The sequence below is a fragment of the Oncorhynchus masou genome, chromosome 25 (assembly GCF_036934945.1).
Source record: "Oncorhynchus masou masou isolate Uvic2021 chromosome 25, UVic_Omas_1.1, whole genome shotgun sequence".
Classification (NCBI taxonomy): domain Eukaryota; kingdom Metazoa; phylum Chordata; class Actinopteri; order Salmoniformes; family Salmonidae; genus Oncorhynchus; species Oncorhynchus masou.
Genome location: NC_088236.1, coordinates 5817033 through 5834947, shown reverse-complemented (window position 1 = coordinate 5834947; position 17915 = coordinate 5817033). Strand labels below are relative to the sequence as shown.

General features: G+C 47.2%; 1 protein-coding gene across 1 annotated transcript in view; it reads right to left on the bottom strand.

Annotated features, from left to right (window-relative positions):
- Nucleotides 1-17915, bottom strand: part of wdfy3 (WD repeat and FYVE domain containing 3) — a 224097-nt gene that overhangs the window by 190110 nt on the left and 16072 nt on the right. The window contains exon 2 of the mRNA XM_064936580.1: nucleotides 1911-2121. Coding sequence (XP_064792652.1) covers nucleotides 1911-2121 — 211 coding nt within the window. The remainder of the gene's footprint in view (nucleotides 1-1910; nucleotides 2122-17915) is intronic.

Here is a 17915-nt window from a genome sequence, read left to right as displayed (position 1 = left end):
GGGGTTGGAGTTTAGGGGTTGGAGTGTAGGGTTGAGAGTGTAGGGTCTGGAGGGTAGGGGTTGGAGTGTAGGGGTTGGAGTGTAGGGGTTGGAGTGTAGGGGTTGGAGTGTAGGGGTTGGAGTGTAGGGGTTGGAGTGTAGGGGTTGGAGGGTAGGGGTTGGAGGGTAGGGTCTGGAGGGTAGGGTCTGGAGGGTAGGGGTTGGAGTGTAGGGTCTGGAGTGTAGGGATTGGAGTGTAGGGATTGGAGTGTAGGGGTTGGAGTGTAGGGGTTGGAGTGTAGGGGTTGGAGTGTAGGGGTTGGAGTGTAGGGTCTGGAGGGTAGGGTCTGGAGGGTAGGGTCTGGAGTGTAGGGGTTGAGAGTGTAGGGGTTGGAGTGTAGGGTCTGGAGGGTAGGGGTTGGAGGGTAGGGGTTGGAGGGTAGGGGTTGGAGTTGGAGGGTAGGGGTTGGAGGGTAGGGGTTGGAGGGTAGGGGTTGGAGGGTAGGGGTTGGAGGGTAGGGGTTGGAGGGTAGGGGTTGGAGGGTAGGGGTTGGAGGGTAGGGGTTGGAGTTGGAGGGTAGGGGTTAGAGTTGGAGTGTAGGGGTTGGAGTTTAGGGGTTGGAGTGTAGGGTTGAGAGTGTAGGGTCTGGAGGGTAGGGGTTGGAGTGTAGGGGTTGGAGTGTAGGGGTTGGAGTGTAGGGGTTGGAGTGTAGGGGTTGGAGTGTAGGGGTTGGAGGGTAGGGGTTGGAGGGTAGGGGTTGGAGGGTAGGGTCTGGAGGGTAGGGGTTGGAGTGTAGGGTCTGGAGTGTAGGGATTGGAGTGTAGGGGTTGGAGTGTAGGGGTTGGAGTGTAGGGGTTGGAGTGTAGGGGTTGGAGTGTAGGGGTTGGAGTGTAGGGGTTGGAGTGTAGGGGTTGGAGTGTAGGGTCTGGAGGGTAGGGTCTGGAGGGTAGGGTCTGGAGTGTAGGGGTTGGAGTGTAGGGGTTGGAGTGTAGGGGTTGGAGTGTAGGGGTTGGAGTGTAGGGGTTGGAGTGTAGGGGTTGGAGTGTAGGGGTTGGAGTGTAGGGTCTGGGTTGGAGGGTAGGGGTTGGAGGGTAGGGGTTGGAGGGTAGGGGTTGGAGTTGGAGGGTAGGGATTGGAGTTGGAGGGTAGGGATTGGAGTTGGAGGGTAGGGGTTGGAGGGTAGGGGTTGGGTTGGAGGGTAGGGGTTGGAGGGTAGGGGTTGGAGGGTAGGGGTTGGAGTTGGAGGGTAGGGGTTAGAGGGTAGGGGTTGGAGGGTAGGGGTTGGAGGGTAGGGGTTGGAGGGTAGGGGTTGGAGTTGGAGGGTAGGGGTTGGAGACCTGAGGTGGCAGAACAGAGTGCTCGGGTTGGGGTGTAGTGTTTGAGTATAGCCTGAAGGTAGGGAGGGGCAGTTCCTCTTGCTGCTCCGTAGACAAGTGCGGTAGACTTCATGTGTATCTCTGCTTTCTTCTCTCTAATTCACATCACTAAGTTTAACACATGAACTTAACCTTCACAGAGATCTATTGAGTGAGATGCAAGCCAAGCCACCAAGCACTGAGTTTGACTCTCACCATGTTGAAAACGGGCAGCATCATGTAGAGCTTGTCCTCCAACCAACCAACCAACCAACCAACCAACCAACCAACCAACGATAACCCCTACTCACCCTGTTGAAGACGGGCAGCATCATGTAGTTTCTCCTCCAATCAACCAACCAACCAACCAACCAACCAACCATAACCCCTACTCACCCTGTTGAAGACGGGCAGCATCATGTAGAGTTTCTCCTCCAATCAACCAACCAACCAACCAACCAACCAACCAACCATAACCCCTACTCACCCTGTTGAAGACGGGCAGCATCATGTAGAGTTTCTCCAATCAATCAAACAACCAACCAACCAACCAACCAACCATAACCCCTACTCACCCTGTTGAAGACGGGCAGCATCATGTAGAGTTTCTCCTCCTGCTCCTTCTGGGTCATGTGACGTGGAGGGTGGCAGAGCTCTGAGAAGAGGCGTCTGAGGTGCATGAGGCCAAGTGCATTGTCTTGCGGGCTACACTCCTCCTGCCGCGGCCTACCCATGATCCTCTTCACCATGTTCATCTTGAGCGGCTTCGTCCGGCCAAAGCCAGCCCTGAGGAGGGAGGAGGAAAAGGACTCTATTTCATTTTACTGGACCTTTCCAGGATGTGCTTTGAACAATTTTTTTTATTTAATCTATTGAATTAAAAATGTATTGTTCACTTGTAGAACGTAAGAGAGGAGAGGCCCTAAGAGATGAGATGCCCTGTGAGAGGAGAGGCCCTGTGAGAGGAGAGGCCCTGTGAGAGGAGAGGCCCTGTGAGAGGAGAGGCCCTGTGAGAGGAGAGGCCCTGTGAGAGGAGAGGCCCTGTGAGAGGATAGGCCCTAAGAGGGGAGAGGTCCTAAGAGGGGAGAGGCCCTGAGAGGGGAGAGGCGTAAGTGAAGAGTGTCCGTGAGAGAAGAGAGGCCGTGAGAGAAGAGAGGCCGTGAGAGAAGAGAGGCCCTGAGAGGGGAGAGGCCCTGAGAGGGGAGAGGCCCTGAGAGGGGAGAGGCCCTGAGAGGGGAGAGGCCGTGAGAGGGGAGTGGCCGTGAGAGGGGAGTGGCCGTGAGAGAGGAGTGGCCCTGAGAGAAGAGATGCCCTGAGAGAAGAGAGTCCCTGAGAGAGGAGAGGCCCTGAGAGAGGAGAGGCCCTGAGAGAGGAGAGGCCCTGAGAGAGGAGAGGCCCTGAGAGGGGAGAGGCCGTGAGAGGGGAGGCCGTGAGAGAGGAGAGGCCGTGAGAGGCCCTGAGAGAGGAGAGGCCCTGAGAGAGGAGAGGCCGTGAGAGGGGAGAGTCCGTAAGAACGAAGACACATTTTTGGCACCCAACAAAATTTCACTTAGGTCCCCTAAAAGACTATGGCCGGATCTGACTGCATGTGGGTACACACACTGTGGCCCCTCAAGAGGAGTTCAGATTTGTTGTGCCCCCCCCCTATCAAAGTTCCACATCCCTGATATACAGTACTGGTCAAAAGTTTGGATACATATTCATTCAAGGGTTTTTCTTTATTTTCTACATTGTAGAATAATAGTGAAGACCTACAAACTATGAAATAACACACATGGAGTCATGTCGTAACCAAAAAAAAAAGTGTTAAAAAAAAAAAAAAAATTTTTTTATATTTTATATATTTGAGATTCTTTAAAGTAGCCACCCTTTGCCTTGATGACAGCTTTGGCATTCTCCTGGCATCCTTGATTGAGTACCTGTGTCCAAACGTTTGACTAGTACTGTAGTTGTTTACTGTGGCTACAGTGTAGAATACACTGTCGGGATAAAGACACACATATATCCATTATTGTTGCTGTGAGGAAATGTACTAAGCTAAATGCAAAAAATACCAGCAATGAAACTTCTTCCATGATTATCAGGGCATTCTGCGTGAACGTGGCCGAAAAATGTATTATTATGAATTTGGATCTTCCTCAAATGGAATTAGGGCTGGGGAATTGCCAGGGACCTCACAATACAATACTTTTGTTCTGATACGATATGTATTGATATGATATGTATCGATATGCACTGATACGATATGCATTGATACGATATGCATTGATAGGATATGTATTGATACGATATGCATTGATACGATATGCATTGATACGATATGCACTGATACGATATGTATTGATACGATATGCATTGATACGATATGCACTGATACGATATGCACTGATACGATATGCATTGATACGATATGTATTGCGATACGATACTGTGATTTTATTGCGCTTCAAAAGTTCCAAAAAGATATACAGTGCCTTGCGAAAGTATTCGGCCCCCTTGAACTTTGCGACCTTTTGCCACATTTCAGGCTTCAAACAAAGATATAAAACTATTTTTTTGTGAAGAATCAACAACAAGTGGGAAACAATCATGAAGTGGAACAACATTTATTGGATATTTCAAACTTTTTTAACAAATCAAAGACTGAAAAATTGGGCGTGCAAAATTATTCAGCCCCCTTAAGTTAATACTTTGTAGCGCCACCTTTTGCTGCGATTACAGCTGTAAGTCGCTTGGGGTATGTCTCTATCAGTTTTGCACATCGAGAGACTGAAATTTTTTCCCATTCCTCCTTGCAAAACAGCTCGAGCTCAGTGAGGTTGGATGGAGAGCATTTGTGAACAGCAGTTTTCAGTTCTTTCCACAGATTCTCGATTGGATTCAGGTCTAGACTTTGACTTGGCCATTCTAACACCTGGATATGTTTATTTTTGAACCATTCCATTGTAGATTTTGCTTTATGTTTTGGATCATTGTCTTGTTGGAAGACAAATCTCCGTCCCAGTCTCAGGTCTTTTGCAGACTCCATCAGGTTTTCTTCCAGAATGGTCCTGTATTTGGCTCCATCCATCTTCCCATCAATTTTAACCATGTTCCCTGTCCCTGCAGAAGAAAAGCAGGCCCAAACCATGATGCTGCCACCACCATGTTTGACAGTGGGGATAGGGTGTTCAGAGTGATGAGCTGTGTTGCTTTTATGCCAAACATAATGTTTTGCATTGTTGCCAAAAAGTTCAATTTTGGTTTCATCTGACCAGAGCACCTTCTTCCACATGTTTGGTGTGTCTCCCAGGTGGCTTGTGGCAAACTTTAAACGACACTTTTTATGGATATCTTTAAGAAATGGCCACTCTTCCATAAAGGCCAGATTTGTGCAATATACGACTGATTGTTGTCCTATGGACAGAGTCTCCCATCTCAGCTGTAGATCTCTGCAGTTCATCCAGAGTGATCATGGGCCTCTTGGCTGCATCTCTGATCAGTCTTCTCCTTGTATGAGCTGAAAGTTTAGAGGGACGGCCAGGTCTTGGTAGATTTGCAGTGGTCTGATACTCCTTCCATTTCAATATTATCGCTTGCACAGTGCTCCTTGGGATGTTTAAAGCTTGGGAAATCTTTTTGTATCCAAATCCGGCTTTAAACTTCTTCACAACAGTATCTCGGACCTGCCTGGTGTGTTCCTTGTTCTTCATGATGCTCTCTGCGCTTTTAACGGACCTCTGAGACTATCACAGTGCAGGTGCATTTATACGGAGACTTGATAACACACAGATGGATTGTATATATCATCATTAGTCATTTAGGTCAACATTGGATCAATCAGAGATCCTCACTGAACTTCTGGAGAGAGTTTGCTGCACTGAAAGTAAAGGGGCTGAATAATTTTGCACGCCCAATTTTTCAGTTTTTGATTTGTTAAAAAAGTTTGAAATATCTAATAAATGTCGTTCCACTTCATGATTGTGTCCCACTTGTTGTTGATTCTTCACAAAAAAATACAGTTTTATATCTTTATGTTTGAAGCCTGAGACATACCCCAAGCGACTTACAGCTGTAATCGCAGCAAAAGGTGGCGCTACAAAGTATTAACTTAAGGGGGCTGAAAAATTTGCACGCCCAATTTTTCAGTTTTTGATTCGTTAAAAAAGTTTGAAATATCCAATAAATGTCGTTCCATTTCATGATTGTGTCCCACTTGTTGTTGATTCTTCACAAAAAAATACAGTTTTATATCTTTATGTTTGAAGCCTGAAATGTGGCAAAAGGTCGCAAAGTTCAAGGGGGCCGAATACTTTTGCAAGGCACTGTAAGTCTACATTTGAAACGTGGGCTAAATCATGAACCAACACCAGCTTCATTTACCCATAGTTATCAGCTTCCTTCCTTCTTTAGGCCGACACATTGAAGATCACACGTGGGCTGTAGGCGGTGTGATAAGAGTGACAGAACCATCCTTCCCTTCCTGCCATCCCCTCACGACTCTGACACCCTCACTGGGTCACGTGGACAGAATTTAACTAGTACAGACAGATGAAACGGCATGTTGAACTTCTGTGTATCGAGAAGTCACAGCGCAAAAACAAAATTGGCATAAAGTTGGAGCTTAAAAATGATCAACTTTGTGATAAAACCTCTCTATTTCGCCAACAATGTAGCCTGAACATTTTTTTTTAAATAAATCACCATAAATAAATCGATGTCTACATTCATTTGTATTTTAATTGAACCTTTATTTAACTAGGCAAGTCAGTTAAGAACAAAATCTTATTTACAATGACGGCCTAGGAGCAGTGGGTTAACTGCCTTGTTCAGGGGCAGAAGGACAAATGTTTACCTTGTCAGCTCGGGGATTCGATCTAGCAACATTTGGGCTACCCGCCTCCTCTGACCACCGGGCTACCCGCCTCCTCTAAACACCGGGCTACCCGCCTCCTCTAAACACCGGGCTACCCGCCTCCTCTAAACACCGGGCTACCCGCCTCCTCTAAACACCGGGCTACCCGCCTCCTCTAAACACCGGGCTACCCGCCTCCTCTAAACACCGGGCTACCCGCCTCCTCTAAACACCGGGCTACCCGCCTCCTCTAAACACCGGGCTACCCGCCTCCTCTAAACACCGGGCTACCCGCCTCCTCTAAACACCGGGCTACCCGCCTCCTCTAAACACCGGGCTACCCGCCTCCTCTAAACACCGGGCTACCCGCCTCCTCTAAACACCGGGCTACCCGCCTCCTCTAACCACCGGGCTACCCGCCTCCTCTAACCACCGGGCTACCCGCCTCCACTAACCACCGGGCTACCCGCCTCCTCTAACCACCGGGCTACCCGCCTCCTCTAACCACCGGGCTACCCGCCTCCTCTAACCACCGGGCTACCCGCCTCCTCTAACCACCGGGCTACCCGCCTCCTCTAACCACCGGGCTACCCGCCTCCTCTAACCACCGGGCTACCCGCCTCCTCTAACCACCGGGCTACCCGCCTCCTCTAACCACCGGGCTACCCGCCTCCTCTAAGCACCGGGCTACCCGCCTCCTCTAAGCACCAGGCTACCCGCCTCCTCTAAGCACCAGGCTACCCGCCTCCTCTAAGCACCAGGCTACCCGCCTCCTCTAACCACCAGGCTACCCGCCTCCTCTAACCACCAGGCTACCCGCCTCCTCTAACCACCAGGCTACCCGCCTCCTCTAACCACCAGGCTACCCGCCTCCTCTAACCACCAGGCTACCCGCCTCCTCTAACCACCAGGCTACCCGCCTCCTCTAAACACCAGGCTACCCGCCTCCTCTAACCACCAGGCTACCCGCCTCCTCTAACCACCAGGCTACCCGCCTCCTCTAACCACCAGGCTACCCGCCTCCTCTAACCACCAGGCTACCCGCCTCCTCTAAACACCAGGCTACCCGCCTCCTCTAACCACCAGGCTACCCGCCTCCTCTAACCACCAGGCTACCCGCCTCCTCTAACCACCAGGCTACCCGCCTCCTCTAACCACCAGGCTACCCGCCTCCTCTAACCACCAGGCTACCCGCCTCCTCTAACCACCAGGCTACCCGCCTCCTCTAACCACCAGGCTACCCGCCTCCTCTAACCACCGGGCTACCCGCCTCCTCTAACCACCGGGCTACCCGCCTCCTCTAACCACCGGGCTACCCGCCTCCTCTAACCACCGGGCTACCCGCCTCCTCTAACCACCGGGCTACCCGCCTCCTCTAAGCACCAGGCTACCCGCCTCCTCTAACCACCGGGCTACCCGCCTCCTCTAAGCACCGGGCTACCCGCCTCCTCTAACCACCAGGCTACCCGCCTCCTCTAACCACCAGGCTACCCGCCTCCTCTAACCACCAGGCTACCCGCCTCCTCTAACCACCAGGCTACCCGCCTCCTCTAACCACCGGGCTACCCGCCTCCTCTAACCACCAGGCTACCCGCCTCCTCTAACCACCGGGCTACCCGCCTCCTCTAAGCACCAGGCTACCCGCCTCCTCTAACCACCGGGCTACCCGCCTCCTCTAACCACCAGGCTACCCGCCTCCTCTAACCACCAGGCTACCCGCCTCCTCTAACCACCAGGCTACCCGCCTCCTCTAACCACCAGGCTACCCGCCTCCTCTAACCACCAGGCTACCCGCCTCCTCTAACCACCAGGCTACCCGCCTCCTCTAACCACCAGGCTACCCATCTGCATCTCCTTCCACTGAAACCAAGTTACAGCACCCTGGTCTCTGAAAGTAGTGCTCCTTTTATAAGTGAAACAGAAAGATTTTGGTCTCAGACACAGTTCACACAAAAATCAGCCAATCGAGTCAGTGACACACACAACAACGGTAGCTCAGGTTCCCTTGTTTGCGACGCTGAGGTAGCCGAGGGTCTGTTCTTTCCCTGCGAGCTAGTACAACGTCTCCTCTCTCTGCAACATTCCCTTTCTGAAGCCCTACCAATAACTCTGCCTGTCCGAGATAACCGTAGTAGCTAGGCAAGGCCTAATATTGTTCCTTCCTTGACAACGAAAACGTTACCGAGGCCTGCAGAATGTGATAAGACATAGCAGCCTAGGTTTAGTTCGCCAACACGTGATGGATTTTAGGTTTATTTTCAATGTGCAGGTTTACGTTTATAGACAGTAACTCTTTGTTCCTTTCCCCGAAATGCTGTGAATGATTGAAGCCTAAATCATTTCTTTTTTTTCAATGTTAAACCAATTACAGACTAAGCCCTGCCTCCAAAAGATATACACATACATACAGCGTTTGGAGAGGTGTAGGGGGCTGACACTGGGTACACCGGTGCCCGGGGAGCTGTTGTGGGGGTGTTAAGTGCCTTGATCAAGGGCACAATGGCAGGAAATTCCAACTTGGATTTGATACCAGCAACCCTCCGGTTGCCAGATTACTTCCCACCCGATTTTTCCTGTTGGACCCGGGATTCGAACTGGCAACCTACCAGTTGCAGGCTCGCCTCTCTAACCGCTAGGCGACCTGCCGATCCAGAAATTGTGTTTCAGAGATTATGGACAATCAATAATTTACCATGGCAAACCAAAACACATGTCTTGCAGCCCTTTTTTCAGGGTATGAGGAAAAGGAAAGGCATGTTCAACAAAGGTCAGGATTAACTGTGTCAGGATTAACTGTGTCAGGATTAACTGTGTCAGGATTATCTGTGTCAGGATTATCTGTGTCAGGATTAACTGTGTCAGGATTATCTGTGTCAGGATTATCTGTGTCAGGATTAACTGTGTCAGGATTAACTGTGTCAGGATTAACTGTGTCAGGATTAACTGTGTCAGGATTATCTATGTCAGGATTATCTGTGTCAGGATTATCTATGTCAGGATTAACTGTGTCAGGATTATCTATGTCAGGATTATCTATGTCAGGATTAACTGTGTCAGGATTATCTATGTCAGGATTGACTGTGTCAGGATTATCTATGTCAGGATTATCTATGTCAGGATTAACTGTGTCAGGATTATCTATGTCAGGATTATCTATGTCAGGATTAACTGTGTCAGGATTAACTGTGTCAGGATTATCTATGTCAGGATTAACTGTGTCAGGATTAACTGTGTCAGGATTATCTATGTCAGGATTGACTGTGTCAGGATTGACTGTCTGGATTATCTGTGTCAGGATTGACTGTGTCAGGATTATCTGTGTCAGGATTAACTGTGTCAGGATTATCTGTGTCAGGATTATCTGTCAGGATTATCTGTGTCAGGATTATCTGTGTCAGGATTGACTGTGTCAGGATTAACTGTGTCAGGATTAACTGTGTCAGGATTAACTGTGTCAGGATTATCTGTGTCAGGATTAACTGTGTCAGGATTAACTGTGTCAGGATTAACTGTGTCAGGATTAACTGTGTCAGGATTAACTGTGTCAGGATTAACTGTGTCAGGATTAACTGTGTCAGGATTGACTGTGTCAGGATTAACTGTGTCAGGATTAACTGTGTCAGGATTGACTGTGTCAGGATTGACTGTGTCAGGATTAACTGTCAGGATTATCTGGGTCAAATCAAAATCAAAATCAAATCAAATTTATTTATATAGCCCTTCGTACATCAGCTGATATCTCAAAGTGCTGTACAGAAACCCAGCCTAAAACCCCAAACAGCAAGCAATGCAGGTGTAGAAGCACGGTGGCTAGGAAAAACTCCCTAGAAAAGCCAAAACCTAGGAAGAAACCTAGAGAGGAACCAGGCTATGTGGGGTGGCCAGTCCTCTTCTGGCTGTGCCGGGTAGAGATTATAACAGAACATGGCCAAGATGTTCAAATGTTCATAAATGACCAGCATGGTCGAATAATAATAAGGCAGAACAGTTGAAACTGGAGCAGCAGCACGGCCAGGTGGACTGGGGACAGCAAGGAGTCATCATGTCAAGTAGTCCTGGGGCATGGTCCTAGGGCCGCGGTTCAGTTGAAACTGGAGCAGCAGCACGGCCAGGTGGACTGGGGACAGCAAGGAGTCATCATGTCAGGTAGTCCTGGGGCATGGTCCTAGGGCTCAGGTCCTCCGAGAGAGAGAAGGAGAGAATTAGAGAACGCACACTTAGATTCACACAGGACACCGAATTGGACAGGAGAAGTACTCCAGATATAACAAACTGACCCCAGCCCCCCGACACATAAACTACTGCAGCATAAATACTGAAGGCTGAGACAGGAGGGGTCAGGAGACACTGTGGCCCCACCCGAGGACACCCCGGACAGGGCCAAACAGGAAGGATATAACCCCACCCACTATGCCAAAGCACAGCCCCCACACCACTGGAGGGATATCTTCAACCACCAACTTACCATCCTGAGACAAAGCTGAGTATAGCCCGCAAAGATCTCCGCCACGGCACAACCCAAGGGGGGCGCCAACCCAGACAGGATGACCACATCAGTGAATCAACCCACTCAGGTGACGCACCCCCTCAGGGACGGCATGAGAGAGCCCCAGCAAGCCAGTGACTCAGCCCCTGTAATAGGGTTAGAGGCAGAGAATCCCAGTGGAAAGAGGGGAACCGGCCAGGCAGAGACAGCAAGGGTGGTTCGTTGCTCCAGAGCCTTTCCGGATTGAATGTGTCAGGATTAACTGTCAGGATTATCTGTGTCAGGATTAACTGTGTCAGGATTGAATGTGTCAGGATTAACTGTCAGGATTATCTATGTCAGGATTAACTGTGTCAGGATTATCTATGTCAGGATTATCTATGTCAGGATTAACTGTGTCAGGATTAACTGTGTCAGGATTAACTGTGTCAGGATTGACTGTGTCAGGATTGACTGTGTCAGGATTAACTGTCAGGATTATCTGTGTCAGGATTGAATGTGTCAGGATTGAATGTGTCAGGATTAACTGTCAGGATTATCTGTGTCAGGATTATCTGTGTCAGGATTATCTATGTCAGGATTATCTGTGTCAGGATTATCTGTGTCAGGATTATCTGTGTCAGGATTATCTGTGTCAGGATTATCTGTGTCAGGATTGACTGTGTCAGGATTGACTGTGTCAGGATTGACTGTGTCAGGATTAACTGTGTCAGGATTATCTATGTCAGGATTATCTATGTCAGGATTAACTGTGTCAGGATTAACTGTGTCAGGATTATCTATGTCAGGATTATCTATGTCAGGATTATCTGTGTCAGGATTATCTATGTCAGGATTAACTGTGTCAGGATTAACTGTGTCAGGATTATCTATTTCAGGATTATCTATGTCAGGATTATCTATGTCAGGATTAACTGTGTCAGGATTATCTATGTCAGGATTAACTGTGTCAGGATTAACTATGTCAGGATTATCTGTGTCAGGATTATCTATGTCAGGATTATCTATGTCAGGATTAACTATGTCAGGATTATCTATGTCAGGATTATCTGTGTCAGGATTAACTGTGTCAGGATTAACTGTGTCAGGATTATCTGTGTCAGGATTATCTATGTCAGGATTAACTGTGTCAGGATTAACTGTGTCAGGATTATCTATGTCAGGATTATCTATGTCAGGATTAACTGTGTCAGGATTATCTATGTCAGGATTAACTGTGTCAGGATTAACTATGTCAGGATTATCTGTGTCAGGATTAACTATGTCAAGATTATCTATGTCAGGATTAACTATGTCAGGATTATCTGTGTCAGGATTAACTGTGTCAGGATTAACTGTGTCAGGATTATCTGTGTCAGGATTAACTGTGTCAGGATTAACTGTGTCAGGATTAACTATGTCAGGATTAACTATGTCAGGATTATCTATGTCAGGATTAACTATGTCAGGATTATCTATGTCAGGATTAACTATGTCAGGATTAACTATGTCAGGATTATCTATGTCAGGATTAACTATGTCAGGATTGACTGTGTCAGGATTATCTATGTCAGGATCAGAATGTGTGTCAGATCAGAATGAGGCTAAATGACGACAAGGCTAAACAATGTCTTCTAAACAAAGTCTTCTTTCATTTTCACTCTACCCAATTGGTAGTTACAGTCTTGTCTCATCGCTGCAACTCCCGTACGGACTCAGGAGAGGCAAAAGTCGAGAGCCGCGCGTCCTCCCGAAACACAACCCACAACAAGCCGCACTGCTTCTTGACACAATGCCCACTTAACCCTGGAAGGCAGCCGCACCAACGTGTCGCAGGAATCACTGTTACACCTGGCGACCGTGTCAGCGTGCACTGAGCCCGGCCCGCCACAGGAGTCGCTGGTGTGCGATGGTCCCTCCAGCGACTCCTGTGGCGGGCCGGGCTCAGTGCACGCTGACACGGTCCCTGCCAACCAAACCCTCCCCTAACCCGGACAACGCTGTGCCAATTGTGCACCGCCCCATGGGTCTCCCGGTCGCGGCCGGCTGCTACAGAACCTGGACTCTAACCCAGAATATCTAATGACACACATCTAACACTGCGACGCAGTACCTTGGACCACTGAGACAGAGCCTGGACCCGAACCAGGATCTCTAGTAACACAGCTAGCCCTGCAGTACCTTAGACCACTGCGCCACTCGGGAGGCCCTCTGAGAGACTTTCTATCGTCCTTCTATTTCCTGACTCACAGAATAAAGAGAAAAGGCCTAGACATTAATTAATTCTCACCATTTGCAGCCAAATCAGGTTTCTTTCCAATTACTGCTTACCTCAGCTCGTTTCCCTTAATTTCTCCTCTCTCAATAATGGGCAAAGACGCTTTTACAGCTTCCTTCCAAAACGTATTGGCTCGTTTCATTTGGTAATGAATTGCATGGAGAACGAGATCACGTCTAAGTAAAATGTAGTAAGCGAGTATACAATTACCCAACCAGCTGTGGTTTCAGGGATAAGTCAAAAGCAGGGACTAGTTAACCGTTAACGGTCATGCAATGTCAGTCTATAGGTTAATTTACATCATTTTGTGGACTTAAATTGGCGCACAGCAGACAGAGACTAGTTAGAGGAACACCACCTGTCAGACAGAGACTAGTTAGAGTAATACCACCTGTCATACAGAGACTAGTTAGAGGAATATCACCTGTCAGACAGAGACTAGTTAGAGGAACACCACCTGTCAGACAGAGACTAGTTAGAGGAATACCACCTGTCAGACAGAGACTAGTTAGAGGAATACCACCTGTCAGACAGAGACTAGTTAGAGGAATATCACCTGTCAGACAGAGACTAGTTAGAGGAACACCACCTGTCAGACAGAGACTAGTTAGAGGAACACCACCTGTCAGACAGAGACTAGTTAGAGGAACACCACCTGTCAGACAGAGACTAGTTAGAGGAACACCACCTGTCAGACAGAGACTAGTTAGAGGAACACCACCTGTCAGACAGAGACTAGTTAGAGGAACACCACCTGTCAGACAGAGACTAGTTAGAGGAACACCACCTGTCAGACAGAGACTAGTTAGAGGAACACCACCTGTCAGACAGAGACTAGTTAGAGGAATATCACCTGTCAGTTGGAGACTAGTTAGAGGAACACCACCTGTCAGACGGAGACTAGTTAGAGGAACACCACCTGTCAGACAGAGACTAGTTAGAGGAACACCACCTGTCAGACAGAGACTAGTTAGAGGAACACCACCTGTCAGACAGAGACTAGTTAGAGGAACACCACCTGTCAGACAGAGACTAGTTAGAGGAACATCACCTGTCAGACAGAGACTAGTTAGAGGAACACCACCTGTCAGACAGAGACTAGTTAGAGGAACACCACCTGTCAGACAGAGACTAGTTAGAGGAACACCACCTGTCAGACAGAGACTAGTTAGAGGAACACCACCTGTCAGACAGAGACTAGTTAGAGGAACACCACCTGTCAGACAGAGACTAGTTAGAGGAATACCACCTGTCAGACAGAGACTAGTTAGAGTAACACCACCTGTCAGACAGAGACTAGTTAGAGTAACACCACCTGTCAGACAGAGACTAGTTAGAGGAATATCACCTGTCAGACAGAGACTAGTTAGAGGAACATCACCTGTCAGACAGAGACTAGTTAGAGGAATACCACCTGTCAGACAGAGACTAGTTAGAGGAATACCACCTGTCAGACAGAGACTAGTTAGAGGAATACCACCTGTCAGACAGAGACTAGTTAGAGGAATATCACCTGTCAGACAGAGACTAGTTAGAGGAATATCACCTGTCAGACAGAGACTAGTTAGAGGAATACCACCTGTCAGACAGAGACTAGTTAGAGGAACACCACCTGTCAGACAGAGACTAGTTAGAGGAACACCACCTGTCAGACAGAGACTAGTTAGAGGAATATCACCTGTCAGACAGAGACTAGTTAGAGTAATACCACCTGTCAGACAGAGACTAGTTAGAGTAATACCACCTGTCAGACAGAGACTAGTTAGAGGAATACCACCTGTCAGACAGAGACTAGTTAGAGGAACACCACCTGTCAGACAGAGACTAGTTAGAGGAATATCACCTGTCAGACAGAGACTAGTTAGAGGAATACCACCTGTCAGACAGAGACTAGTTAGAGGAATATCACCTGTCAGACAGCATACAGAGACTAGTTAGAGGAATATCGCCTAGTTAGACAGAGACTAGTTAGTGGAATACCACCTGTCAGACAGAGACTAGTTAGAGGAATATCGCCTAGTTAGAGGAGGTGTGGTTTCAACTCAAAATTAGGAACGTGTTCCTAACGTTTGGTATTACATTATACTGCCTCCACATTACATTATACTGCCTCCACATGACATTATACTGCCTCCACATTACATTATACTGCCTCAACATTACATTATACTGCCTCCACATGACATTATACTGCCTCCACATTACATTATACTGCCTCCATATGACATTATACTGCCTCCACATGACATTATACTGCCTCCACATGACATTATACTGCCTCCACGTTACATTATACTGCCTCCACGTTACATTATACTGCCTCCACATGACATTATACTGCCTCCACATTACATTATACAGCCTCACATTATACTGCCTCCACATGACATTATACTGCCTCCACATTACATTATACTGCCTCCACATTACATTATACTGCCTCCACATGACATTATACTGCCTCCACATTACATTATACTGCCTCACATTACATTATACTGCCTCAACATTACATTATACTGCCTCCACATGATATTATACTGCCTCCACATGACATTATACTGCCTCCACATTACATTATACTGCCTCCACATTACATTATACTGTCTCCACGTTACATTATACTGCCTCCACATTACATTATACTGTCTCCACATTACATTATACTGTCTCCACATTACATTATACTGCCTCCACATGACATTATACTGCCTCCACATGACATTATACTGCCTCCACATTACGTTATACTGCCTCACATTACATTATACTGCCTCCACATTACATTATACTGCCTCACATTATACTGCCTCCACATGACATTATACTGCCTCCACATTACATTATACTGTCTCCACATTACATTATACTGCCTCCACATGACATTATACTGCCTCCACATTACGTTATACTGCCTCACATGACATTATACTGTCTTCACGTTACATTATACTGCCTCCACATGACATTATACTGCCTCCACATGACATTATACTGCCTCCACATGACATTATACTGCCTCCACATTACATTATACTGTCTCCACATTACATTATACTGCCTCCACATGACATTATACTGCCTCCACATTACGTTATACTGCCTCACGTTACATTATACTGTCTCCACATTACATTATACTGCCTCCACATGACATTATACTGCCTCCACATGACATTATACTGCCTCCAGCTCACATTACATTATACTGCCTACAGCTCACATTACATTATACTGCCTCCACATGACATTATACTGCCTCCACATGACATTATACTGCCTCCACATGACATTATACTGCCTCCACATGACATTATACTGCCTCCACATGACATTATACTGCCTCCACATGACATTATACTGCCTCCACATGACATTATACTGCCTCCACATGACATTATACTGCCTCCACGTTACATTATACTGCCTCCACGTTACATTATACTGCCTCACATTACATTATACTGCCTCCACATGACATTATACTGCCTCCACATGACATTATACTGCCTCCACATGACATTATACTGCCTCCACATGACATTATACTGCCTCACATGACATTATACTGCCTCACATGACATTATACTGCCTCCACATGACATTATACTGCCTCCACATGACATTATACTGCCTCCACATTACATTATACTGCCTCCACATTACATTATACTGCCTCCAGCTCACATGACATTATACTGCCTCCAGCTCACATGACATTATACTGCCTCCACATGACATTATACTGCCTCCACATGACATTATACTGCCTCCACATGACATTATACTGCCTCCACATGACATTATACTGCCTCACATGACATTATACTGCCTCCACATGACATTATACTGCCTCCACATGACATTATACTGCCTCACATGACATTATACTGCCTCACATGACATTATACTGCCTCACATGACATTATACTGCCTCACATGACATTATACTGCCTCCACATTACATTATACTGCCTCCACATGACATTATACTGCCTCCACATTACATTATACTGCCTCCACATGACATTATACTGCCTCACATTACATTATACTGCCTCACATTACATTTACATTACATTTAAGTCATTTGGCAGACGATACTGCCTCCACATTACATTATACTGCCTCCGCATGACATTATACTGCCTCCACATTACATTATACTGCCTCCAGCTCACATGACATTATACTGCCTCCACATGACATTATACTGCCTCCACATGACATTATACTGCCTCCACATTACATTATACTGCCTCCACATGACATTATACTGCCTCCACATGACATTATACTGCCTCCACATGACATTATACTGCCTCCACATGACATTATACTGCCTCCACATGACATTATACTGCCTCCACATGACATTATACTGCCTCCACATGACATTATACTGCCTCCACATGACATTATACTGCCTCCACGTTACATTATACTGCCTCCACGTTACATTATACTGCCTCCACGTTACATTATACTGTCTCCACGTTACATTATACTGCCTCCACGTTACATTATACTGTCTCCACATGACATTATACTGCCTCCACATGACATTATACTGCCTCCACATTACATTATACTGTCTCCACATTACATTATACTGCCTCCACATGACATTATACTGCCTCCACATGACATTATACTGCCTCCACATGACATTATACTGCCTCCACATGACATTATACTGCCTCCACATGACATTATACTGCCTCCACATGACATTATACTGCCTCCACATGACATTATACTGCCTCCACATTACATTATACTGCCTCCACATTACATTATACTGCCTCCACATTACATTATACTGCCTCCACATTACATTATACTGCCTCCACATGACATTATACTGCCTCCACATGACATTATACTGCCTCCACATGACATTATACTGCCTCCACATGACATTATACTGCCTCCACATGACATTATACTGCCTCCACATGACATTATACTGCCTCCACATTACATTATACTGCCTCCACATG